The sequence below is a fragment of the Leptonychotes weddellii genome, chromosome 16 (assembly GCF_054177405.1).
Source record: "Leptonychotes weddellii isolate Sample4059 chromosome 16, ASM5417740v2, whole genome shotgun sequence".
NCBI lineage: Eukaryota > Metazoa > Chordata > Mammalia > Carnivora > Phocidae > Leptonychotes > Leptonychotes weddellii.
The window spans coordinates 49,853,523-49,878,935 of NC_138384.1; the positions used below are offsets into that span (position 1 = coordinate 49,853,523).

Genomic DNA, 25,413 nt, shown 5'->3' on the forward strand with positions numbered 1-25,413 from the left:
CATTAGTAATGGAAATCTTATTGACACCATTGATGGTGACTTCCTCATTGCACAACGTCCACTTAGATTTTTATCGGCCCAGAGAACCTTTGCCGCATTCTCCATGTTCCATTTGCTCAGTCATCATCTCAAAAAAAGAGCCTCACTTGCAAAGCTGAGATACAATTCTTTTTTTTTTTTGAGATACAATTCTAAGGTGTTTTATTGTTTATACCCCAAATCTGCAATCTTTGATCTGACATCCAGATGCTAAGAGCTTCTTGAAATCTTATTTTTGCTTTGTACACTAACCACACTTCAATTCATATATGAACTCAGTAGCATCTTTATGATGTGTTATAGGCTATTTGTAGCAGAATACATAATTCCTATTTATGATTCTGATGGGAACTTTCCTTACAGCAAAACCACTAGATCCAAAAAATTAGGGAAGTGTACTTGCACCCTACCCCAATAACCCTTGGCCCAGTGGCACATGGCTGCCATTTATATCATGGAGCATAAGCTGGTCGCAGATAGAGGGGAAAGCCAGATCCACCGTCTGGGGTCACAAACACGTTCTCTACTCTAGAGCCATGTACATCCCTGCGCTCAACAGTTACTGCTCTAACATTCCGCTGTTGCCATTGGCTAAAAAAGACTCCATATTTTGATTACTAATTGGGCTTGTTGCCACCACCATCAAAGCTCACATCGTTCAGTTGGAGAATCCAGAAAATCTAGGACCTCTCTTCTAACCTGAATTGTCCTAATAATTATCTATAAAGAGGTCAGTCCATATACTCAAAGAGCTGTCATTACCGATCTGTCACTTAAAAGCTTCTGAAATTCTACTCAAGGACCTTACCTCAATCTTCCAGCTGTCCTCTACTCCTGCAGCCCCTTTTGCTTTTCTGTTACTTGCCTGTCCATCTTGATGTTCCTAGTTCAATATAATCACTAAAATCTCAAGAATGCCAAATCTGTTTTTTACTTTAAGAAGTTCCTCCAGTATTACTTTTGTCTTTGTTAATACTCTGCCACATTTATACAGAGAATAGAAGATCATTATTTGATATTGTTTGACAATATCCCTGCCTCCTAAATCTAAAACAAATCTCTTGTGGGCTGCCTGTGTTGAAATGGAAATGATGCCTCCCCTCAATTTAGCATCAATCCCTCCATCCCGCCTATGACTTTCCCATGTCTTAGCTTCTGAGAGGTTTTGTTCTTGATTTATCAAATCTCTTGACTTATAAATCACCCATCACTGATCTTCAGTCTCTTAATCTCCTTGACAAAAAACATCAATACAGTTTGTGTACTTCATAAAATAACTACCCTTCACTCTGAGCTAGTACATTTTCTTTTCTACTATTGCTCTCCCTCGTCCTTTATTGCTAAACTTTTACAAGCATTTTCTCTCCTTTTGTTTCTATTACTTCCAATTCCTATGTAGTTCTCTACTCATGTGTATGAAAGTTTCTGTCTTCACAACTCCATCACCATTAATGAACTTAAAAACAATAATGACATCTAAAATTTTCTTTAACATTTCAGCAGCTTTTGTACCATGGGGTTTTTGTTGTTGTTGCTGTTGTTTTGTATTCTTAACTGAATATGCTGGCTTAAAAAAAAAAAAAAAAGCATTCTCTTTGTACTGTAATGAATAAAAGCCCAATCAGCAGTTATTTCTTCACAGTCTATGTTCTGTTGGTCATCTTATGCAGTGGCATGGTTGTAAATATCATTATAAGCTCAAAACTTTAGTGTGTATCTCCATGTAAAAATCCTGTGATCCTCTATCTAATGATCTACTTGCAGCCTGTTCCTGGACATTTAGTAGACATCACAGACTCAACACTTTTAAACTTCTCCTGAGCTTTCTTTTTTTTTTTTTTAAAGATTTTATTTATTTATTTGACAGAGAGAGACAGCGAGAGAGGGAACATAAGCAGGGGGAGTGGGAGAGGGAGAAGCAGGCTTCCCGGCGAGCAGGGAGCCCGATGCGGGGCTCAATCCCAGGACCCTGGGATCATGACCTGAGCCGAAGGCAGACGCTTAACGACTGAGCCACCCAGGCGCCCCGAGCTTTCTTTAAAAAACTTCTTAAAAATAGGGCACCTGGGTGGCTCAGTTGGTTAAGCGACTGCCTTCGGCTCAGGTCATGATCCTGGAGTCCCGGGATCGAGTCCCGTGTGGCGCTCCCTGCTCAGCAGGGAGTCTGCTTCTCCCTCTGACCCTCTTCCCTCTCGTGCTCTCTATCTCTCATTCTCTCTCTCTCAAATAAATAAAATCTTAAAAAAAAAAAAAGTTAAAAAAAAAACTTCTTAAAAATAAATCTTATATTTTTTAGAGAAGTTTTAGGTTCACAGCAAAATTGACAATAAGGTACAGAGATCTCCTGTATATCCCATGCCCTCACATATGCATAGTCTCCCTCTTTATCAACATCCCCCTCTACAGTGGTACATTTATTATAATTGATGAACCTACAATGACTTGTTATCACCCAAAGACCATGGTTTACATAAAGGTTCATTCTTGGTGTGCATTTTATGGGTTTAGGTAAATTATAATGACGTGTCCACCATAGTAGTTCATACAAATTAGTTTCGCTGCCCTAAAATTTCAGTTTCTGCTCTAAAAATTCTCCACTAATTGTCCCTCCCTCCTGCCTAACCTCTGGCAACTACAGATATTTCTATTGTCTCCATAGCTTTGTCTTTTCCAGAATGTTATGCAGTATGTAACCTTTACAAAATGGCCTCTTTGACTTAGTAATATGCATCTAAGTTCCTTCCTTGTCTTTTCATGACTTGACAGTGCTCTAAGTGTTGAATGATATTCCATCGTCTGGATGTACCACAGTTTATCCATTCACTTACTGAAAGACATCTTGGTTGCTTCCAAGTTTTGGTGATTGTGAATAAAGTTGCCTGTAAACATCCATATACTGGTTTTTGTCTGGATATGTTTTCAGCACCTTTGGGTAAATACCAAGGAATGCAATTGTTGGATTGCCTGGTAAGCCTATGTTAGTTTTGTAGGAAACTGCCAGACTGTCTTCCAAAGTGGCTGTGCATTTTGCATCCCCACCAGCAATGAGTGAGAGTTCCTGTTGCTCTACATCCTTGCCAGCATTTGGTGGTATCACTGTGAGCTTTCTTTTCACTCTCCTCTGACCATAGCTTTCCCATTCTCAGTTGATATCAACTCCATCCTTCCAGTTGCTGAGACTAAAAATCTCAGGCTCATTCTTGACTCATTCTTTTTCTCATACCACAGAACCAGTCCCATAGGAAATCTGATTAAGTCTACTTTCAAAACATCATGAATCTGACCCCTTTTCATCACTATGCCTGCCCTTAGCCTGGGAAGAGCCACCATCCTCTACCCAAATTTCTGCAATGGTCATCTAACTGATCTTTATCCTATGCTTCTTCTTTTCCAGTCTTTTGTCAACTCTCCAGCCAACATGACCCTTTCAAAGTATGAATCAGGTAATGTCCGTATTTGATCAAAACCCTGGAAGCACTCCTCATTTTACTTGGAGAAAATTCAAAATTCTCATAGGACCTTAAGGGAGCTTCACAGATCTTTAGCTTTGTTCCTCTCTGACTAAACCCCTCTGCTTTACTCATCTAGTTGCATGGGCATAGATACCTGGCTTTGCTTGGCACATGACACTGGCCGATACCTGTGCTTGAATCATATGCTCAAAAATGCCACATGGCTTAATTGATCTTTATTCAAGTATTGCCTGAAGTTTCATTTTGCCATGAAGTCTCCCTTACTATTCTATTTAATATTGCACCCTCTTATTCCCTGCTTATCCCCCCAACTCTAGCTTATTCCCCTCCAAGGTACCTATCATCATATAGCATAGTGGATAATTTATTATTCATTATTATCTACTATTTGTCTCAATACAGGTAAGTTCTTTGCTAGCTTCCCCCTTCCTCTCACCCCCTATAGATCACTTACACCAAGAATAATGTGTGACACACTTTAGGTGCTTAACATCTGTTTATTGAAGTAGTGAATAAAAGTTGCCTTGGGAGTGTCTGGCTGGCTCAGTTGGTAGAGTGTGTGACTCTTGATCTTGGGTTGTGGGTTTGAGCCCCATGCTGGGTGTAGAGATTCCTAAAAAATAAAAATCTTTTAAAAAAATGTTGCCTCACTTTCCTCATGTTTATTTTTTAACACTTTAGCGATTTTTACTTAATGTTTCTTTCTTTCCCCGTCTTTCAGAATACAGTTGGACTTTGTAAGAATCATATTGGGGTAGGCAAAATCCTCAGGTTGCCCAGAAACACAGACCAGCCTTGAGTGAAACTTCCTTCTTTCACTTCATACATACATGAGACCAGTGTCATCTGTTTCCACCTGACACTTTTCAGACAACTTAGCTTTGTTTTCCTCTTGCTTCCTGCTTTTCTTTCTTTCTAAATGGATTAATTAATCACTACTAACAGCTTCTAGTAATTTGTCTGTGTTACAATTTTTTTTTCAGAGATAATTTCAACTCTCCGTGGAGACACTGTCACTGCAATTATAGGTGAAATGATAATCACTTCCCAACAAAGAGATGAGATCATGATTTCAATTCCATGCAGACACTGTCATTGCAATTTTAAGTGAAATGATAATCACTTCCCAGCAAAGAGATGAGATCATGATGCCCCAAAACTTTATTTCAGGGATAAGATACACTCTGCACACATGCTTCTGATGTGACCACAAAATCTGCTGTTTCTATGGGGAATGATAGTTGGTAAGTAGAGCTTCCTTTTAAAGATTTTTTTTAATTTATTTGAGAGAGAGAATGAGAGAGAGCACGTGAGAGGGGGGAGGGTCAGAGGGAGAAGCAGACTCCCCGCTGAGCAGGGAGCCCGATGCGGGACTCGATCCTGGGACTCCAGGATCATGACCTGAGCCGAAGGCAGTCGCTTAACCAACTGAGCCACCCAGGCGCCCCAGTAGAGTCCTTTTAGATAAAGAGAGATTCTTAGAGAAAAATGACATTGCTAAGAAAACATTTTAAGAAATATTATGTGTTAGTATAATCTCATTTTCCTGGGGTAGGAACATGGACACAAATATATGCAGAAGAGATATTTTCTGAGGGTTCCCAAGAAGTAGAAACCTAATAGCTGATGTCTGTCCTCTGCCTTCTCTGTCATAGCCCTCTCTGAATTTCTGAGGTTAGGGAGCAGGAATCATCAGGTAATATTACTGTGTTAAAAGCTCTATGTGACCCTGACGTTTAACCAGATTTATAAAAGTCCTTTGATATTCCCTGAACCTTAGCAGTTGCTTTTATTCTGTCATGATTTTTTTTTAGAGATTTTATTTATTCATTTGAGACACAGAGATAGAGAGAGAGCATGAGCAGGGGAAGAGGCAGGGGGAGAAGGAGAAGTAGGCTCCCCGCTGAGCAAGGAGCCCGATGCGGGGCTCGATCCCAGGACCCTGGGATCATGACCTGAGCCGAAGGCAGACGCTTAACCATCTGAGCCACCCAGGTGCCCCCCACCATAGTACCTAATTGTGCCTCTACAGAGAGCAGTTTGCTCAGAGAAATGAGATGGGGACGTTTAGGTGGCTCAGTCGGTTAAGCGTCTGCCTTTGGCTCAGGTCATGATCCCAGGGTCCTGAGATCGAGTCCCGCTTCGGGCTCCTTGCTCAGCGGGGAGCCTGCTTCTCCCTCCCTCTGCCTGCCGCTTCCCCTGCTTGTGCACTCTCTCTCTCTCTGACAAATAAATAAATAAAATCTAGGGGCGCCTGAGTGGCTCAGTCGTTAAGCGTCTGTCTTAGGCTCGGGTCATGATTCCAGGGTCCTGGGATCAAGCCCCACATTGGGCTCCCTGCTCGGTGGCCAGTCTGCTTCTCCCTCTCCCACTGCGCCCTGCTTGTGTTCCCTCTCTCTCTGTCAAATAAATAAATAAAATATTTAATAAATAAATAAAATCTTAAAAAAAAAAAGACATGAGATGGGGCTTTTTTTGTACATGAATCTCTGTTTCTTAAAGAACACGTGGGGCTAGTATTCACAGAACATTTGTGCTACATTATTTACCCAAACATTGTTCTTCTCACTCTTGCTCAATTAAAATATCTAATTATTATTAAAATTCATGTTTATTAATCTTTATTACAATTATGATTCAAGGGCAATCCTCCTATCTCTTTCTTTTACTTGGATTTGTTAATCAACTTCTAATGTGTATTCTATTTAACTTTACCTGTGATTTCCTAAATTTTTCAACCGGTATTATAAACCTTCTACCTTTTTTCCAAGAAATATTTTAACAAACATATTTATATGCATAAAATAAATGTTCTTTTCTTCTTCACTCTCCCACTTCCCTAAGCTCACATGTCACTGGGTTTATGATTTGTTATCAGTTATTGTGTATCCTTCCAGAAATGTTTTGATTCATTAGCATTTCTTTTTCTTAATTAATCTGTACTTCACAAAGATTCCAGTGTTTCCCAAACTTTAATGTCAGTTACATAATTTATTTTAATTTGATAATTTATTGCCTATTAATATAAACAACTGAAATATTGCAAAAATGAAGACAGCTCCTGTTTGATGAATCCTAATTTAATTCTCTGGAAAACATCTAAAATTTAGAAGGTTATAAAGAATTGCTATTTAGGGCGCTTGGGTGGCTCAGATGGTTAAGCGTCTGCCTTCGGCTCAGGTCATGATCCCAGGGTCCTGGGATCAAGTCCCGCATTAGGCTCCCTGCTCCTTGGGGAGGCTGCTTCTCCCTCTGCCTCTCTCTTTGTCTCTCATGAATAAATAAATAAAATCTTAAAAAAAACATTAAAAAAAAGAATTGCTATTTAATTAAATGTGGATAATGGAACTGAACATTTTTAATAATATTTTATAAATATAGAAAGATAAATATAGATTTATAAATATAGAAAGATCCTATTCTTTTTTTTAAATTTTTTTTTTTTTTTAAGATTTTATTTATTTGCGAGAGAGACAATGAGAGAGAGACAGCATGAGAGGGAGGAGGGTCAGAGGGAGAAGCAGACTCCCTGCTGAGCAGGGAGCCTGATGTGGGACTCGATCCTGGGACTCCAGGATCATGACCTGAGCCGAAGGCAGTCGCTTAACCAACTGAGCCACCCAGGCGCCCCCTATTCTTATACCATTATAAAAATGTTCAAACTGAGAAACGTTAATTAATTCATTTTATATTTATATTTAGGCAAGGTTATATGAGATTATAATATGATTATGTAAAGTGAAGATGTGAATGTGAATTAAATATTTGGCAAATGAGTGTATTTTTACATATAAATGGTATCTCCTTTTATATTTATTATGCATTTGCATGATAATTTCTAAGAAAAAAACAAAAATTTTTGAGAAATACTTATTTATATAACTTTCAATGTTAGAAAATATATGATCATTCATCTCATTGATGAGAGTGGGCATCTAGAATAAGATTGGTTGCCTCTCCTTTCCATTGTTCTTTTTTTTTCTTTAAGATTTTATTTATTTATTTGACAGAGAGAGACACAGTGAGAGAGGGAACACAAGCAGGGGGAGTGGGAGAGGGAGAAGCAGGTTTCCCGTGGAGCAGGGAGCCCGATGTGGGGCTCGATCCCAGGACCCTGGGATCATGACCTGAGCCGAAGGCAGATGCTTAACGACTGAGCCACCCAGGCGCCCCTAGCTTTATTTTTTCAATAAGTGTGGAAATATTTTAATAAGTATGTATCGTTTTTATTTTTAAGAAATACATGTTTTTATTTTTAAGAAATTTACCTTTGTTTTTCCAAATAAGTGTGGAAATATTTATTTAATTTTTAAAGATTTTATTTATTTATTGGACAGAGAGAGAGAAGAGAGGGAACACAAGTGGGGGAGTGGGAGAGGGAGAAGCAGGCCTCCCGCTGAGCAGGGAGCCTGATGCGGGGCTCGATCCCAGGACACTGGGATCACGACGTGAGCAGAAGGCAGACGGTTAATGGCAGCCACCCAGGCACCCCAAGTGTGGAAATGTTTTTTATTTCTTTTTTCTTTTTTGTTTTTTAAGTGTGGAAATATTTTAATAATATGTATCGAACAAACTTTTCTTTCCCAACTGATTTTTAAATTCATTTTTACTCACACTAAGTTTCTACTATTTTTCATACCTGTAAATCTTTATCTATCTTACATACAAAAAGATCTATCCAATTGTATCTATATTTGTCCCCTACCTCCCTACATGTCCAATACTTTGCAACATTTTATAGCTCTGTTTATAATCTATCTCATAACCTTGATTTTACTCTCTGGCTGTTGACTAAAATCAAGCTGTAATTGCATTTATTTTTCAATAACCAAGAGAATTAATCCTCTCATTAAGCAATTTCATTTGGGGATGCCTGGCTGGCTCAGTTGACAGAACATGCAACTCTTGATCTTAGGGTTGCGAGTTTGAGCCCCACGTTGGGTGGAAATTACTTAAAAATAAAATCTTTAAAATAAAATAAAATCCTTTAAAAAAACAATTTCATTTGTTTTTCTTCTTTTTCACCGGCACGGGAAACTTGTATACATTATTATTTGGTTATAAGTTAGGTTGTTTAAGCATACATTTATTTATTTTATGGATTCATTTGTTAATGTTAAAGCTCCCCACTTGGGACCGTGGCTTATCTCTGCTTTATTTAGATCTTTGTAAAAATTCATGCATTTTCAGTGGCGCCTGGGTGGCTCAGTCGTTAGGCGTCTGCCTTCGGCTCAGGTCATGATCCCAGGGTCCTGGGATCGAGCCCCGCATCAGGCTCCCTGCTCTGCGGGAAGCCTGCTTCTCCCTCTCCCACTCCCCCTGCTTGTGTTCCCTCTCTTGCTGTGTCTCTCTCTGTCAAATAAATAAATAAATAAAATCTTTTTAAAAAATAAAGGAATTCCTTAGACAATGGCAGCATTTGGGTTGGAATCTTTCATGGATGATGCTGGATGTAAGCTTGTCTTCTATTTTCACCGAATGGCCAGAAGGGTTTCCCTCAGCACCACCTGCCTCCTCAGGGGTTTCCAGGCCAGTCAGCTCAACACTAACACCTCTATGTGGTTAGAGCTCAAGATTAGATTCCCAAAGTGCATTGGCTTCTGCTGTTTCCTCTGCTAGATCCTGCATCTCCTATTAAATATCTTTATTGCTTTGTATGTTACTGGACCAAAAAAGAGAAACACCAGTATGGAAAAAGCATATGAATATTGTAATTCGTCCATTCCGAACAAATCTGTAGTTTTACTACATGCAGTCATGTTCCCCTTCGTTGATCTTGTTTCGGCCTCATGGCCTGGTCTAGTGGCTCCATGGTCTTTGTCCTGCTCAGGCACAAGCAGAGAGTCCAACACATCACAGCAACAACCTTTTCCCTAGACCTTCCCATGAGGCTAGAGCCACACGTACCATCCTGGTCCTGGTGAGCATATTCATCTCCTTTTATTTTCTCTCTTCCATTTTGTCTTTGTGAGTAACACTTATTGTGAACCCAAGCCACTGGTTGGTGAGGGTCTGTGCACTGGCATTTTCTGGCTTTCCAACATTCAGCCTCTTTGTCTTCCTTGGCAGTGACACCCGTGCCTCTTAGTTCTTCTCTGGTTTCTGGGGAAGAAAATTATTTTTCCAAGTATGGTCTCTGGACAAGTTCCCTATAGGGCATCCTATAATTTATTTATTAAATTATTTATTTAATCACTTTTTTGTGTGTGTTTACACATAAAACATTCATGTTTTATGCCAGATGATCTATTATCACATAGGGATCAGTATGGAATAACAGCAAAAATAACCCTGGCCTCATACTGCTTATATGATTGCCAAAAATGAACATGGTGTACATGTGACAATGACTTTCTAAAACTGCATAAGCTATTCATTGGAGAATATCAGGCAATAATGATAATGACATGGGGGAGATTTTCAGTGTTCAGGAGCTCTGGAATGGAAACTCACTGTTGATTCAAACTCTGAAGTGGCATCCAAAAGATTTATTGCATTGTTAAAGCAATTGAGTGAAGAATGTTTCAAGGGAAAAGAAAATGACTGGGGAATACCCTAAATTGGTACAACACAGGTGGACTTCAAAGAATGAAAAGAAGTTCATGATGTTTAGCTAAGAGTATGTGGTATACAAGGTGGCAAGGCAGGAAAGCAGGTGATATCTTCTGGCAGGTGCTGGAGGTCATGTCAATGATCAAAACCTTTCATAGGAAAGATCATGGATCTCTGAGAATTTTTGTCAGTGAAATAATCAAAATTGTGGTAAATAAATAATTTAAATAAATAATTTAATTTAATTAAAATTAATTAAAATAAAATTTAGTACACATTATAGTTTTTATAAAAAATATTTACAATATTTTTCCTTAAAAAAATAAGTGGTAAAATAATGCACTTCCAATTTAGCAATATTTAGGGGTCAAAGCTGAGAAAGAGTCTCTCCTTGACCAAACTTTAGTCAGGTTCCTCAGAATCCTATTCCCAACTGGACCTCAACATTTGGACTTCTTTGCCCATCTTTGCATTGCCCAATTTTAGCAAGAATTCTATTAAGTTAGTTTAGCCAGAATCCATCCCTCATTAATAGCTGATAACCCTTGATATCTGATCAAATTGCTCATCCTACCATCCCCCAGATGGTACTAATCACACTTTCAGCAAGAATCCCCCTTACCCCTGAGGTTTCCTACTACTTAGTACATTTACATCCATTTATTGGATGTTGATTTGGTCTTCTATCTGCTTCTTGGCTATGAACCCCTAATTGTTCATGCTATATTTGGAATTGAGCCAAGTTCTATACTGGAATCTCTTTTCCACTATTACAACAATTCCTGATTAAAACCTGCTTTTACTGCTTACCTACTGTTCAGCTCTGGTTTTCTTTAATAGATCTTGAAACTTATTATTCTTTATGAAATAAAATTGATTTTTAGAAAATTTTGTCAGTTGTTGGTACTTAAAGGAAACTTTCAAAGAGTTCCATTTTTATTTCACCTTTATTTTCATCTTTAAATAATCATTTGGAAAGCCTGGGTGGCTCAGTTGGTTAAGCATCTGCCTTTGGCTCAGGTCATGATCCCAGGGTCCTGGGATCAAGTCCCACATCCAGCTCCTTGCTCAGCAGGGAGCCTGCTTCTCCCTCTGCCTGCTGCTCTCCCTGCTTGTGCTCTCTCTCTGTGACAAATAAATAAATAAAAATCTTAAAAAAAAAAATCACTTGACTTATCACTAATTTCATAAATACTTGGTCATTAAAAATATATGTGGTTAAATGTACAATTCTGCATTTCTATTATGTCTACAACTAAAATTGTATTAAAATTAATTTTATTTGTTATATATATATTTTTTCTTTTTTAGAGAGAGGGTGTGGGAGAGGCAGAGAGAGAGGGAGAGAGAGAGAATCTTAAGCAGAGCCCAACATGGGGCTTGATCTCATGACTCTGAGATCATGACCTGACCCAAAATCAAAAGCTAGACGCTTAACTGACTAAGCCATGCAGGCACCCCTATTATAGTTCTGAAAGTATCTCATGTAAAATACAGTTTAATATATATAGAAATAAAACATGTACCTAAATTATCTAAATACCATTTTAATCCAATATATTTAAGCAACCTGTTTGTTATGAATGATAAATCATAATGAAATAAATTTCTGGCTTTTAGTTAACTCAAGAGAAACATTGTGTCTCATAGAAAGAGCTGTTCTTGGGCGCCTGGGTGGCTCAGTTGGTTAAGCGACTGCCTTCGGCTCAGGTCATGATCCTGGAGTCCTGGGATCAAGTCCCACATCGGGCTCCCTGCTCGGCAGGGGGTCTGCTTCTCCCTCTGCCCTCTTCCCTCTCGTGCTGTCTCTCATTCTCTCTCTCTCAAATAAATAAATAAAATCTTAAAAAAAATAAATTAAAAAAAAAGAAAGAGCTGTTCTTTTTCTTCTTTCTGTTCAATTGTCTTCTAATTGAAAATCTGCACATTTTTTTTTTTTTAAGATTTTCTTTATTTATTTGACAGAGAGAGACACAGCGAGAGAGGGAACACAAGCAGGGGGAGTGGGAGAGGGAGAAGCAGGCTTCCCGCTGAGCAGGGAGCCCGATGCGGGGTTCGATCCCAGGATCCTGGGATCATGACCTGAGCCGAAGGCAGACGCTTAACAATTGAGCCACCCAGGCGCCGCTCTGCATGTTTTCTTTAGGGAGTTTAACTTGTGTTAATATTTTTCATGGGCTCAAGGTTTTATATAAGCACTCAGTGGCTTACCTTAAATGGGGAGCTCCATTACCTAAGAATGTTGAATCATTTAAGTGTTTCCTGAAGAAAATTGCCTGCCCTAAATCATCCCAGGGCCAGGTACTAGGCAACTGGGGACGACCCCTATAACCCAAAGCCCACTGGAATTATTCAAACTATAGCCAGTTCTCCTTGACTTGCCTTGCCTGTAGAAACACAATAAAGTCTCAGGGCTAGGCCCTCCCTTGGCTCTTGCTTTTGTGTCCTAACTAAAACCTGGTGTTCCCTCTTTGGGCTTTTATGGTATGCTATGCCTCTCATTTCTAGGGAAATGGTAAGTAACATTAAGCTTTTCTCTCAATGGCATTGACCTATCCATGTTGTCACTAAGTCACCTTTATAAACTAAGACATGGGTTCAAATCAGCCTCCCCTGGCTGTATAATACTACATCTCATACCCCATTTCTTGGCGCCCTCATCTCTCTTTTCTATTGTGCCTATCACATTCTAACATTGTACATAATTCAGTATATATTTCATATTTCTTCCTCTGTCTTTCTTGAATACTGTAGAGTGTAAGCTCCTTGATGGCTGGGGTCTTTGTCTCTTGTTTTCAAATATATTCCATGCACTTAAGATAGTGCCTGAAATGCACAGGTGTTCATTGAATGTTTGTTAGAGCCGCGAATAAGCATGGTATTACAGTATCCTTGTTCATCTTCATCATCTGGCGACACTTTTTTGTTCATTTGTTTTTGGTGGGCAGCAAAGCAAGGTTTATTGAGTGATAGTACAAAGCTCCCAAAGAGGGAGGGGACCCGAGAGGGTTGCCCTCTGGCAACACTTCTAAATGTTTTAATTCTCCGTCAAAGTAGATATTCAGCATTTTCAAGAATGGAAAGAAATTACATTTTGGAGACTAAACCCTCTTGTATTCAATGTTTCAGCCCCCATGTATGCTTAACCTCATTCTCTCACTTCTCAGACAACTTAACCATTTTCACTTGTCACAGGTATGTCCCCCAGAGCCATTTTTGAGTATATCTGTGCATAACCACAGAATTATATTAATAACCTTCAGTAATTTAAACAATTCATAAATGTTTTCTTTCTTCCTTTCCTTCCTTCCTTTCCTTCTTTGCTTTCCTTCCCTCCTTCCTTTCTTCCCTCCTCCTCTTCCCCTGCCTTCACCCTCCCTCTCCTCTTCTTCATCGTTTACCAAAAATAATCTCAACTCCCAATTCAGACACTGTCCCTGTAATTGCAAGTGAAGTGAAAATCACTTCCTAGCAAAGAAATGAGATCATGAAGCTATAAATCTTTATTTCTGGGTTCAGATGATCACCTTTGCATATTTATTGCCACCAGTCCTGGCACATTAAAAAGCATTTATAATGGCCCTTTTCAGATAGGCGGCATATTCCTAGAGGGAAATCAATATATCTCAGCTTTGGGCTAAGAAGCATCTTTTGAATTACACGGTGCTACACCCTGGATTGGCCGCCACCAGCGCCCCCACCGGCAGGAAAGTGCCTTCGTCGGCCCAGTAACCCTCCCGGGGGTCCTCCCCGGGCCCTGTCCGCTGACCTGACCCCTGATCCCGGGCCCCTGACCCAGCCAAAGCGCCCAAAACTGACTTAAAGCTTCCATCTACGTGGATTTATAAACCAGCAAGGAAATACGAGTGGACTGTGAGTGGACTCAAAATGACATTTCACACGATGTGTCCATGTGGTTTTGTGGCTTTGGGAATAGCTACAAGAATGCTCCCAGCATTTTTTGGACTCAACCCGCAGCCGACTGCACAGCACGGGACCTGGGCGCCGAAGCCCCGCCCCGTCATCTGAGCCTTGAGGCACCATTTCCCAGCGCCCCTCGCGGGACCGCGCTGCCTAAGCCCTGCGGGAAGCGAGTCCGCGGTCACTGGGGCCGGTTGCTCAGGGAAACTACATTACCCAGAAATCTCTGCGCCGCGCGGTGGCGGCACTATTAAAAGCGCCCAAGCCGTCTGGGCGGGACTTCCGGCGTCTTCCTCGCAGCGGACATTTTGTCCGCTCCTGGTGGAGCCCTCGGAGCCGATCGTTGGGAACGCGGGTTCGGTTCAGAGTGACGGAAGCGGGAAGGGACGGGAAGAGACCCTGTGCCAATTGCGGAAAGGCTCGGCGGTGGCAGCGCCCGCGAAGGCTCCGCGACCAGGGCCAAGCGATGGCGGTGCGTGGGTCCCGACCTGGGACTCCTCGCGGCTCCGTGTGGTCCAGATTGTGATGGCGGCGGCCCCGGTGATGGATCCCGCGTAGGTGGGTACTTTATTCGCCGGACCTTGACGCCTTTCGGTCTTTCACTCTGAATCACGAAGCCCTGAATGAGGGGCGCCTGTTGAAGTCTTTGCAGCCCAGGCTCCGGTGTTCTGGGCCGTGGGGGCGCTTATGGGGGGAGCCCCCATTTCTAACAGCCGGTGTGATGAGCCGTCGAAGTGTTCCTGGCCGATCGATGATCACGAACGAGGGCTTGGAGGCGCGACTGAGCCGGCAGGATTCAGGAAACCCGGGTCCTCGTATTTGCAGGGAGCCTAAAGGGCGAGTCGTGGCCCTGCGTGGAAAGGCTGGGTGAGCCGAGTGCCCTCGTGGCGAGGACGCTGGGAGCCGTGGAGGAACATGGTGTGATCTGGCTCGGGCGGGTAGATTACGGTAGGCTGGAGTGATGAGCATGGAGGCAAGGAGACCGGTGAGGAGGCAGCAGACTCCAGGAGTGTTGTGGCTGGACCAGAGCCGTGGCGGGGAGCTTGGAGGTGGAGAAGTGGGATTTTAAAGGTAAAACCAGCAGGATTTCTTGCTGTGTCAGATAATGGCTGTACGTGAAAGTAGGGAGTGAAGGGCCTAAACACTTTTGTTTCCTTTTCCCCCTGCTGAACTTCAGTGGGAATGGGTCCGTTGAAGCAGGGAGCTCCTTTGAAGGAATCAGGAGTTGCATTTTGGACATTGTAAAGCTAAGGTGTTTCACAGAGGAGGTGTCCCATGGGCATCTGGCCATGCAGGTCTGGAGTTTGGCCGGCGGTGGGGTGGGGGTGGCGGGGGGCTGTGTTGGAGACCACTGAGGGATGAGGCCTCAGGTCAAAGCCTGGAGATCAGATTCGGAGGCAGAATATTAAGGATGTGTTTATCTTATGTAGTCCTTGAGGTGAGAGATTGGAAGGCAGGAAGGAAGGGGTGGACATCCTTCATTCCCTCCAGAAAGAAGCATGGGAAGGAGTTCTGGCTGGTCTCAGCAGGAGAGGGCTGTAGGGTATAAAGAACCTGGCCTGAGATGCAGAGGCAGGTGTGAGGCGCTCTAGATTTGCCACTTTGGACTCAGCAAAGGCACTGCCTGTGGAACAGAGGAAAAGTTAGCCTCAGCCCAGTCCAGGGACCTGGTACATCAGTTCTCCAACTCTTAGGTGAGGAGAGATTATGAACATCTCTAAAGAAGGGCCACCGGCAGGCTCACCTTCAGAGGAGTATGTACTGGGTAGGCTGGTTTGGTGAGAGGACTAATGGACACTTGGCAGGTATACAGAAGCAGTTAAAAATTTAAAATGTATAGATATGATAAGTTTATATTAATGCTTAGTAATTGATTGAAGTGGTTGCCTGTGTTTGATTATGATGAAAATCTTAAATATCACATTTTCTTTAAAAGCTTGAAAACAAATCCCAAATATCAAAAACCTGTCCCTTCCTTTGCTCCAGAACCATTTGGGAAAATGTGAAGCTTGTGGGCAGTAAAAGTTAATTCAAGGATCCTTGGCATTTACTAACGTGTCTGATACAAACAGTAGTCCTGTGAGGTGGGTACCACTATTATCCCTGCTTTACAGATGAGGACACTGCAACACATCTTTGTTCATGGACACCCATCTGATAGGAGACAACACTAAGGTCTTAGTATCTGAGATTAGACATTCAGAAATCATTCTCACCAAAAGGCAGGGCAGGAGTTAGGGGAATAGTTCAGTCCATGATACCCCACTCTGGTAACGCCACTCTCAACTCCTTTCTGCCAGGTTGCTTTGATGGTAGAAGCACTGAGGATCTCTGCACTCACTTTACCTACCCTTCTACTTGCCATTGAGTTTGGGGATGCCGGTGTTACCAGTGGTCTTTTGCCTTGAATTGAGTGCTGTGGGATGAAGTGTGAAACAGTGCCCTAGGCACAAGAACCAGCATGTGCAAAAACATCACTTGAGGCTGAACTAGGAGTGTTAAGGGAACCTCAGGTCTCCATTACGTCTCGTGTGATCAGAGAGCAGGGGACAGGATTCAACTCTGGAATGGCAGCTTGTGGAACTGGGCTTCTGTTTTGAGAATGGTGGGAGCCATGGAAGGTTTGGAACAGGAGGGAGTGATCTGACTGTGGTCTTAACAGGCTTTCTCTGGCAGCACAGTGAAAAAAAGACTGGGGTGAGGAAGGAGCACTGTTGATGATGGCTGGACTAGACTGGTCACTCTGGAAGCGAGGGACAAATGCTTGGATTCTGGTCCTTTTTTGGTTTTGTTTTGTTTTTCTTTAAGTAGAGTTAACCAGATTTTCTGATGTGGTTGGTGAGGGAAAGAATGGGAAGAGTCAGGGATGACTCCACAGCTCTCAAAGTTTTTGGCCTGAGAAGGTATAAGGATGGAAAAATCCTCCATTGAGATGGTGAAGTTGGTGGTGGGAGTAACTTTCAGAAGTAATATCAAGAATTAGGCTTTGACCATGTTGAATCTGAGTGGAGGTACAGGTAGACAGCTGGGCATACAGGTTTGGATTTCAGAGGAGGGATTCAAGTCCACAAGGTGGCAGTCAGTGTATGGATTAGAGTAGAGCTGCTTACCAGATTTATAGAGAGAACCTTTATGTCAGAGTGGCAGTGCCATTAAGGGCCTGGGAGGGGGTAGACCTGGCAGAGTGGGATAGGAGTCATCTAAGAGACAGGAAAAGGGAGGTTAGTGTCCATTTTGGAGGGAGAGAGTAGGATCTGGCAGGTGGGGAAGTCTTCCAGAGAGCGTGGACACGACATGGATGCTGGGGTAGAGCAGTATTAGAGATGAGATGAAAGTGAGGCCAAAGCAGGTGCTTTCCCTTCTCTGTGTGCTTCCCAGGTGTTCATGGTGACCTTTAGTGGGATGTGGGGAGTTGCGGTCAAGCTGGTAGAAGAGCTCAGGGGCAGATTGGGTCAGCTGGCAGAGTAACTATGCTTGAGGTGGGACAGTGGGTGTGGGCTTTGAATGAGAATTTAATATTAAGTGTTAAGGCTTCTATTGTTGAGAATATAGCATCCTTAGTATATGACAGCAAAGTGGGAAGAGGCTGGGTTTATCTGGTATCTTTATGTTGTTCTGGATTGCTGAAGTTGAATCAAGGAATAGGGCCAGGAAGGGAGGATTTAAAAGCTGGGTTCAGAGTTAAATGGCAGTGGGGACCATTGACTGGAGCCAGATGTGATCTTGGATGCATTAACCAAGAATTCTCTGGATGCTATGTGCAGATTTGCATGTGGGAGATACCTGTGTTGTGGGTATCCATAGACATGAGGGAGCTATTGTCTCAAGAGTGATGTGTACTGGAGATGGAATCTGAATTCATAGCCTGGGGGCTCTAGGGAGAATTCTGAACTCAAATTTGTATATGAGAGGCATAAACTCTAGACCCCAGGGGAACTAGCTGGCAGAAGTGCCTCTCTGGGGGCGCCTGGGTGGCTCAGTCATTAGGCGTCTGCCTTTGGCTCAGGTCATGATCCCAGGGTCCTGGGACCGAGCCCCGCATCGGGCTCCCTGCTCCATGGAAGCCTGCTTCTCCCTCTCCCACTCCCCCTGCTTGTGTTCCCTCTCTCGCTGTGTCTCTCTCTGGCAAATAAATAAATAAAATCTTAAAAAAAAAAAAAGAAGTGTCTATCTGTCCCCCGCCTGTTGTTTTGGGCTGGACAAAAAGATTATTAGGAAATGGGGAGAGTGAGTAGGCACCAGTCACAAGGGCCTGGTATCTGGTCGGAGTTGGGGAGCTGGGGAGGAAAGTGAATGTGTGGTGGGTAGACCAGGAGTTCTGGGGAGAGCTGCTGCCCCTGTGCTCAGTTGTTGACTTTGTGCAGGGTCATGGGACTTTCAAGGATGTGTTTGTGTATTTCTCTTGGGAGGAATGGGGGCTGCTTGATAAGGCCCAGAGACTTGTGTCACACGCGGTGTTTTCTGTGCTTTGTGCTTATGTGCTTACGGTCTTCCTGGATAAGGCCCCAAATACCCCAGTTTTCTGGGCTGTGTTCTACTCTTTCTTCCTTCATAGGTTGCCATTTCTTCTCCTAGCTGCCACGGGCACTGCTATTTTCCCTCACTAAGATAGGTTTTCTGGGTACTGGGACTTAGCTGTGTATTGCCTCTGTACTACCTGTGCTCCCAGCCCCTGCTGCCCTAAGCCGTTACCAGAAAGGGTTTGAGGGTCAGGAGTCTAGTGGTCAGCCCAGTGGACTACCCTGCTTGCCCTTTCCCTGGCTGTATGGCTCTACCCACATTCGTGATACCTCTGTACTCTAGACTCTGCCCCTTTGCTATAATTTCCTTGGACCTACCTGTCTTATGAATTGCCGTCATGGTCACTGCTGTAGGCCCAGTGTGCTGATCCTGCAAGACATTTCTTATGTTCATTTTGTAATATTTAGTTGTCTTAATCTCCTGTGGGTGGGCTGCTCTGGGCCACTGCTTTCCTACTTTCCCTGTCTTTCCTCTATGACTTGTTTTCTTCCAGATCCTTTGTGGTTGCTGAACTTAGCAGGGGAAAGAACTCTGAGTGCCTGACTTAGAGGGACTCTAGCCATGGCAGGAGGGACGTGGACAGGCCCTGGTGAGTGGGAGCTTGGGGAGGGTGTGACTTCAGGGCTGGGTTCAAATAGTGCCAGAAGCCTGTCCTGGCCCCACTCCTGTTTGGTGCCTAGGTTATAGACCGTACCTCTTTCTGTCTTTTTCTCCTCATTCTGGACACTTTACACACTTGTTGTTTCTGTTCTGACCTCCAACCCAGGGCTGTCCACGCCCACTTACCAGTGCTCTCTACTGCTCCTTCTGCAGTGCTCTCCTATGTTGGACAATGCTAATGTGTCGTGAGACGTATGTATATCCTGAAATGATTCTTGAATACCACTTGCTCATTTTAGATCACATTTTCCTGGGCCTAGACATACATTTCCGTAAAGTGCTCACCAGTAGCCAAGGCCCTTCTAAAAATCATTTGCACAGGAGTAAATTGGACATCCTGCCTGCTGGTTCTCTCTGAGCTACACCCCATCCTTGTGTCTTTGTCCCTTGTGCAGACTTCCTCATTCTGTCACTCTTTGAGGCCCAGTATTGCACAGCAGTTTTTTCTTTAACCTGATGCCAAGGCTGCTGTCCTGCCAACACCCGCATGGACTAAATCCTGGGTATACTAGACACATTTGTGATGGGGTTGCCCCTTCCCACCAAAGTCATCATGCACTTCAACAGCATTTTTCTGCCTTCAGGTTGTTGGTGTGCAGGCAGAAGTGAAGAGGATGAAGAGGCACCTTCTGAGCAGAGCATTTCTGTAGAAGTGTCACATGATAGTATTTCCAAGGCACGTTCATCAACCCAGATGGCTCACCCTTGTGACATATGTGGCCCCATCTTGAAAGATATCTTGCACCTGGATGAACACCAGGAAACACGCCAAGGACTGAAACCTTACACATGTGGGGCATGTGGGAGACAATTCTGGTTCAGTGCAAACTTTCTTCAGCACCAAAAGCAGTACAGTGTAGAGAAACCCTTAAGAAGAGACAAAGGCAAGACCTCATTTGTGAAGAACTGTAGAGTTTATGAAGAACCTCACCTGTCAGAAAAGCCTTTTCCATGTGAGGAGGAGCAGAACTTCCAGGCCAGTTTGGGCAGTCACCAGCAAAAGGCCACCCATAGCAAGAAGAGGACAAGGAGTACCGAGAGTGGGGAGGCCTCTCACAGTGGACATATGCATTACAGGTGCAGCGAATGTGGGAAGGCCTTCAACCGCAAAGACACACTCGTCCAGCACCAGAGAATCCATACAGGAGAAAGGCCTTATGAGTGCAGTGAATGTGGGAAAGCCTTCAGCCGCAAAGCCACCCTTATCCAGCACCAGAGAATCCATACCGGAGAAAGGCCTTACGAGTGCAAAGAATGTGGGAAAGCGTTTAGCCGCAAAGACAACCTTACTCAGCACAAAAGAATTCACACTGGAGAAATGCCTTACAAGTGTAGTGAATGTGGAAAATACTTTAGCCATCACTCCAACCTAATTGTACACCAGAGAGTTCACAATGGAGCGAGGCCTTATAAGTGCAACAATTGTGGGAAAGTCTTCAGGCACAAATCCACACTTGTTCAACATGAGAGTATCCATACTGGGGAAAATCCGTATGTTTGCAGTGATTGTGGGAAATCCTTTGGCCACAAATACACCCTCATTAAACACCAGAGAATTCACACTGAGGCAAGGCCTTTTGAGTGCGTCGAATGTGGGAAATTCTTTAGTCGAAGCTCTGACTTTATTGCACACCAGAGAGTTCACACGGGGGAAAGGCCATTTGTGTGCAGCAAATGTGGGAAAGATTTCATCAGAACATCCCACCTTGTTAGGCACCAAAAAGTTCACACTGGAGAAAGGCCATATGAGTGCAGTGAATGTGGGAAAGCCTATAGTTTAAGCTCCCACCTCATTCGGCACCAGAAAGTTCACACTGCAGGAAGGCTTTAGGAGTGCTTTCAACACAACGGGGCTCATAGGGAGAGGAGCTCCGTGTTTACCCTTTGAGAGGAAGACATCAATCAGATGTTGAACTTCATATATCAGCATTATCACCAGGGTGATACCTTATGAATGCCAGGTACAGGGAAGCTTTCGTGGGTTGTGTTGCACTGTCAAATAGGGCCTTGCCAGATTTGTCGTGCAATGCCTGTGGCTGAAACCATCTCAGCTCTACCAGCTTAGTTACCATAACATCCTCAGGGAAGGTAGAACTTTGTAATCTCCAGTCCCTGGAGGGAATTACAAGAGTCCTGAATTAAATGGGATTTCTCATTTCCTCCCCACTGATGAAAGGTGTGGACTTTACTGTACATCTTTAGCCAAGAGGATCTGAGCTGTGTTCTGGCTTACAGAAAAGGTTTACTTTCTTCATGGACATTTTTGGTCTCATGTGGTACTTGTGACAGATTTTCCAGCCTCCAAGTCACCTAACCTGGAGAACTACTTGTCTTACGTTGCTCTGGTTTCTGTGATAATAAAGACCTTATTATTTAAGCCATCGTTAATCTTGGATATTATTTTTACTGTTTGGAATGGTTTGAAAACACTTAGGCCCTGCCAAACTGAAGAGATAAACTGTGTGTGTGTGGTGGGGGGGGGGGCCTCTAATTTCATGTGCCTCAGATGGAAGAGCAGGTTGGCAGAGAACCATTTTCAGTCCAGTTTAGGGGTTTATGGGCCTGATTTTGTCTGGATTTCAGAGTTATTTGAAGGCCCAGACATCACCCTGGGGGTGACAACCTTCATTATGTTTGGGAGCAGCATGGATTGTGTGTCTTATTTCCAGCATATGTACCATATTTCGCAGCACTGTTGAGGGGAAGCTGTTTCTGAGGACTTGCCAAGTGCCGTATGCCCTGAAGGCCAGAATCTGATCTGGTACCCAAGTCTGGCCGCAAGACTTACCATCCCAGGAAGGAAACAAAATGGATACAGAAACACTGGGTGTGAATAATTGGGTTTGGGGAGACTGCAGCAAGTGAGAGTGGATGTGCCCATTTTAAAAAGACATCCGTAAACATTCCTGTCACTGTGGCTCTGTGAGATGGGGATGCATGGGAATTCTTAGCATCTCCAGGGCTGTATCACTCTATGACCAAGGTCAGTGTCAGAGCAAAGAATGTAAGGTTTATTGATTTCTGTACCTCTCTAGGCTCTATACCTAGTGTCTTTGCTGCATGGGCAAGAACTCTGGGGTAGACGCTGGTGCAAGGATATAGATTTTGTGACCAGCCAGAGCTTCCGGTGACTCAGCTTGGAAACGGCCTTCACTGCTTGCCAGTTTTTGTTGCTGCTGGGGAAGAGGTTCTCTTACAAGGCATTTGGAGAAAGATGGTAGAGTCACTAGATTGATGCTCAATCTGGTTTTCCAGTAGAAGTGGAAGATCCAGATGTTGCAGTGGGATCATTTTTTATAGTTTCATTGAGGTGTAGTCAATATGCCATATGTTGCACATACGTAAAGAGTGCAATTTGTAATCCTTAATATATGTATAAACATAAGAAATCCCCCACCGTTGTATTGGACATATCCACCCCCAAAGTAACCTCATGGCCCTTCCTAATCCCTCTCAGTGCCCTTCTTTTAAAAAAAAAAATATATATATATATTTTTTAATATCTAAACTATATATATATTTTTTTATTAACATAATGTATTATTTGTTTCAGGGGTACAGGTCTGTGAGTTATCAGTCTTACACAATTCACAGTGCTCACAATAGCACATACCCTCCCCATTGTCCATCACCCAGCCACCCCATCCCTCCCACCCCCCTCCACTCCAGCAGCCCTCAGTTTATTTCCTGAGATTAAGAGTCTCTTATGGTTTGTCTCCCTCTCTGGTTTAGTCTTGTTTGATTTTTCCCTCCCTTCCCCTGTGATCCTCATATCAGTGAGATCGTATGATAATTGTCTTTCTCTGGTTGACTTATTTCGCTTATCTCAATGCCCTTCTTAATACCTCCTATCCCTTCCCGTAGGCAACCATTGATTTACTTTCTATATAGATAAATTTGCCTTTTCTAGAATCTTATTTAAGTGGAACCTTAGAAGTTTATTAATCGTTCACTGTCTTTCATGCAACATTATTTTGAGAATCGTTTGTATAAATAGTTCATTCTCTTCATTGGTGAGTAATAGTTTATGGATATACTGCAATTTATTCCTTTATCTTCTTTTTTGTGTGTGTGTACAAAATGGTGGTTTTATTAAAGCACGTCCCCGTGGGCAGAAAGAGCTGCCCCTGTATCTTAATTGACATGTTTTTCCCCAAATTCTAGATATTAAAAACAAAGCTGCTGCAAATATTAATGTACAAGTCCATATATGGACATTTAGCTGAGGAAATTTCTAAACAAAGTATTTTAAGTGTGGCCTTGTTTCTTAATGTTTATGGTAAAATGTGATAGGGAAGAGATAAACGTAGGGAAGAACTATTAAACAGAAAAGACCCCAAGACTTTATGATTTGGGAAATTCTTATTCCATCTTAATTGCAAAAGACATTGAAATGAAGTGGTTCATGGTCAAGAAAGCATGTTCTGGAGAAATGGCCAAGGGTGTAGCTGTACAACCTTTTGTAATATCTCAGCAAGATCAAAAGACCAGATTTAGTCACATAAAATTTCTTTGGAGATTGTGACTAAGCAGGTCTCAGTATAACCAGAGACCATCTAGGAAGTTTAAAGGCATCCCTTGGCCATCTCAGCAAAAGCCAAAAAAATGGTATGGGATTATCCAGGGAAAAAAATGTGTGAACCAACCTCTTGTCTGATGGAACGAATCTCTGTGGTATATACAGAAGAACCACAAAGTTCTTGAAAATTCCTTTCTAGTAGAAACACCTTGAATCTTAAAGGGACAGAATATGAATTAGGACCTACAATATTCTGCACACATGAAACCACCTGAGAAAATTACTAAGCTGCAAACCTTTGTTACCTGTCAGAGAAAAGGAGGTGGAGGACAGAGTAGAACACAGGGTGGGGAGCTGAGAGCCCAGTGGCCAGAGCCCTGAACCATAGAAGGTATTCCCGGGCCTTGATACCTAATGTAGTTTGCTAAACTTGATTTCAAAATTTCTTGGAACTTGTGGCTATTTATTTTTTCATTTTCTCCATTTGAAACAATGTATATAACTATTATCCTAGGTCTCTTCCACCATTTTATTTTGGGAGGCAATACCTTGTTTTCTATTTTTACAGATCCACAGATGGAGAGCATTGTGTGCCAGGGTGGAGTATATCCAGAGCCTCAGCCATATCCATGTCTGATTTAGACAATTTAGATGATGAGATTTGGGATTTTTGAGCTGGTGAGATTTGGGTGTTGAGTTGATACTGTAATGGAAGGAGACATTTTATGATCTTGGGATGGGTAGCATATATTTTATAAGCAGGTCAGATAGGAATCTGAGGACTAGACAGCAAACTGTAGTAGATGGAATCACTGCTCCCAAAGATGTCCATGCTCTAATCCCCAGAAACTGTGAATGTTCCTGTAGATGGCCAATGGGGCTTTGCATATATAATGGACTTTGTCATTAGACTTACCTAGGTGGGCTCAATCTAATCACACGAGTCTTTTTTTTTTTTTTAATTTTTAATTTTTTTTTTTTAAAGATTTTATTTATTTATTTGACAGAGCACAAGCAGGGGGAGCAGCAGGCAGTGGGAGAAGCAGGCTCCCTGCTGAACAAGGAGCCCAATGTGGGGCTCGATCCCAGGACCCTGGGATCATGACCTGAGCTGAAGGCAGATGCTTACCTGACTGAGCCACCCAGGCGCCCTTCACACGAGTCTTTAAAAATAGAGAACCTTTTCCAGCTGTAGGGAGAAAGAGGCAGAGAGAAGAGTCAGGCATGGCTGTATCAGGCCCTTGATGCCCCATTGCTGGTCCTGAGATAAAGCTAGGAACTAAGCTGAGCACCACACATCTGACAGCATCTTTAGTTGGGGCTCAGCAAGATCAGAAGGTCAAAGTATTGATCACACACAGAGCCCTTTGAAGAAATTATGTGACTTTGCAGATCACCTCATTACAGAAAGCATCCCAGAAGCTTAGAAACCTCAGTCCTACAACCACATGCAGCTGAATTCTGCGAACAAAGCACACAAGTAGGAATCTGATTTCCCAGAGCTTCCAGGAAGAAACAGCCTGCCAACTTCAGGCACAGGTGGAGCTCCACAAGGGAGAGCTCCACTGGCCGGTGCACTGCATCAAAGGTATGAGGGAGCTGGGGACTGCCAGGGTAGGACTGGCCTGCAGAGAGGCTTTGGTTCAGAGGGGAAGGAAGCCAGAGCCTTAAACCCTGAACTGCTGGCTCAGAGGTGGGGTGTCAGGTGGGTACCCAGGCAGAGTCAGA

The 25,413-nt window shown here is 42.9% G+C and overlaps 1 protein-coding gene and 1 pseudogene across 6 annotated transcripts; both read left to right on the forward strand.

Moving 5' to 3' along the window:
- The first annotated feature begins 3,337 nt into the window (after positions 1-3,337).
- LOC145717714 (vomeronasal type-1 receptor 1-like) lies at positions 3,338-11,209 on the forward strand (annotated as a pseudogene).
- Positions 11,210-14,256: 3,047 nt separating this feature from the next.
- On the forward strand, positions 14,257-21,543 carry ZNF134 (zinc finger protein 134). Of its 6 annotated transcripts, none has more exons than XM_081807833.1 (4): positions 14,257-14,543; positions 15,972-16,069; positions 19,000-19,095; positions 19,751-21,543. In XM_081807833.1, the coding sequence occupies exons 3-4, from the start codon at positions 19,068-19,070 to the stop codon at positions 20,995-20,997; spliced, it is 1,275 nt and encodes a 424-aa protein (XP_081663959.1). In that variant the 5' UTR covers positions 14,257-14,543; positions 15,972-16,069; positions 19,000-19,067; the 3' UTR covers positions 20,998-21,543. The 6 variants fall into 6 exon arrangements, with proteins under 6 accessions (XP_081663959.1, XP_081663964.1, XP_081663961.1 ...); XM_081807834.1 differs by lacking the exon at positions 14,257-14,543 and adding an exon at positions 14,550-15,056; XM_081807838.1 differs by lacking the exon at positions 19,000-19,095.
- The last annotated feature ends 3,870 nt before the right edge of the window (positions 21,544-25,413 follow it).